At 42.9% G+C, this 1768-nt stretch overlaps 1 protein-coding gene across 1 annotated transcript; it reads left to right on the top strand.

Annotated features, from left to right (window-relative positions):
• Window positions 1-379: 379 nt before the first annotated feature.
• On the top strand, window positions 380-952 carry LOC311607046 (interferon alpha-13-like; the record flags this gene model as incomplete). Its single annotated transcript, XM_084798545.1, has 1 exon — window positions 380-952. The coding sequence occupies one exon, from the start codon at window positions 380-382 to the stop codon at window positions 950-952; it is 573 nt and encodes a 190-aa protein (XP_084654671.1).
• Window positions 953-1768: the final 816 nt, after the last annotated feature.

The following is a 1768-nucleotide window of genomic DNA, read 5'->3' as shown; positions in this document are numbered from 1 at the left end:
GTTGTAATACGAATAATCTTTAAATGATTACATAAAACGTTATCTGGACATTAGGTATGTAAATTTCAATCATTGGATGAATATCTGTAGTGTAATGGTAAACCACAATTCTATTTAGGAAAAAAGATTTGTTCAAAGGAAAAGTGAAAGTGAAAGAAATATTTAAAATGAAATGGTTGAGGAAAATTCCAAAACACAAGCAGAAAATAAAATTTAAAAAGTGAAAGAAGAATTTGAAAGAGAGGCCAGGACATTCAGAAAATAAAAACTATATTTTCCACTATTTAAGACATCCACACAGGGAGGTCTTCAGAGAACCTAAAGGTGAAGGTTCTGGACCACACAGCCCAGAGGACCAGCAGCAGCTGCAGCATCCACAATGCCTAGGCCCTGTGCTTTCCTCATGGCCCTGGTGGTGATGAGCTACTGGTCAACCTGCTCTCTAGGATGTGACCTGCCTCAGACACAGAACCTCAGGAATAGGAGAGCCTTGACACTCCTGGCACAAAGGAGGAGACTCTCCCCTCTCTCCTGCCTGAAGGACAGAAAGGACTTTGGATTCCCTCTGGAGAAGGTGGATGCCCAGCAGGTCCAGAAGACTCACGCCATCCCTGTCCTGCATGAGCTGACCCAGCAGCTCCTGACCCTCTTCAGCTCAGTGGACTCATCTGCTGCTTGGGAGGCAAGCCTCCTAGACACGCTCTGCACTGGCCTCCACCAGCAGCTCAGGGACCTGCAAGCCTGTCTGCTGCAGCAGGTGGAGGTGCAGGAACCTCCCCTGAGGCAGGAAGACTCCCTGGGGGCTGTGAGGAAATACTTCCAGAGGCTCACTGTCTACCTGAGGGAGAAGAAACACAGCCCCTGTGCCTGGGAGGTGGTGAGAGCAGAAGTCAGGAGAGCCCTGTCTTCCTCAGCCAACTGGATGGCAAGACTGAGAGAGGCGGAGGACTGAGTCATGAGACTAACTGATGGAGACGCTCCTGGACTAGGACTCGCTATCTCACTTTATAGGTCTCCTTTAAAAACTCATTCATTGTGGTATAAATACAATCGACCTGAGTATTGTTTCAGTGAAACAAAGAAAAATTTGCCTATGTGTAAAAGCATCTCTTTCTGCATCCATTTGGCTATTTATTTAGTTAATAAGTTAATTCATTTACTATTAATTTAATTTAAGATATTTATGTTAAACCATGCTTAGTTTTCCTTTAATATAACGAATCATCATATGCAATTAAATACGTTTGTATTATAACAAAATTTCTTTAATAAACACTTTTCATTAATTAATTAGGTGTCTAGTCAAATTTTGCCAGTGTTTTTAACATAATACTCAGCACCATAAAAATTACCAAAATAAACAGTATCCAAAACTCAGACTGGATACTCATGAACACAGCAGAGTGTTTAGGCAAACCCTAAGCAGTCCTCTGCTTCTCTCTAGTGTACAGGATGCTTCTGGAGGGACAGCCAGCATGCTGTGCAGTGCAAGTCCAGAGAATCTTGCTCCTGTCACCTGTCCCAGATTCATCTACGGATTGAGTTTTCTGACTTCTGGCACCTATCATCTACTCCCAACTGCAATGAGTAACTGCTTGGCATACTAAGGAGGAGTAAGATCATATAGAACAATACAAACTAGATCAAGAAAAATGGCTTGCCTGTCCTTATTGCACAGACAAATATACCAGGAACAACCTGGGAATCAACCAATTTCATGATAACCTCAAGACCAGCCGTTGGAATAAATCCCACCAGGGAAGTATAA

The sequence above is a fragment of the Acomys minous genome, assembly GCF_964271855.1.
Source record: "Acomys minous genome assembly, chromosome: 1".
Taxonomy (NCBI): domain Eukaryota; kingdom Metazoa; phylum Chordata; class Mammalia; order Rodentia; family Muridae; genus Acomys; species Acomys minous.
The sequence above is the reverse complement of the archived record's forward strand: the minus strand, read 5'-3'. Positions and strand labels throughout refer to the sequence as shown.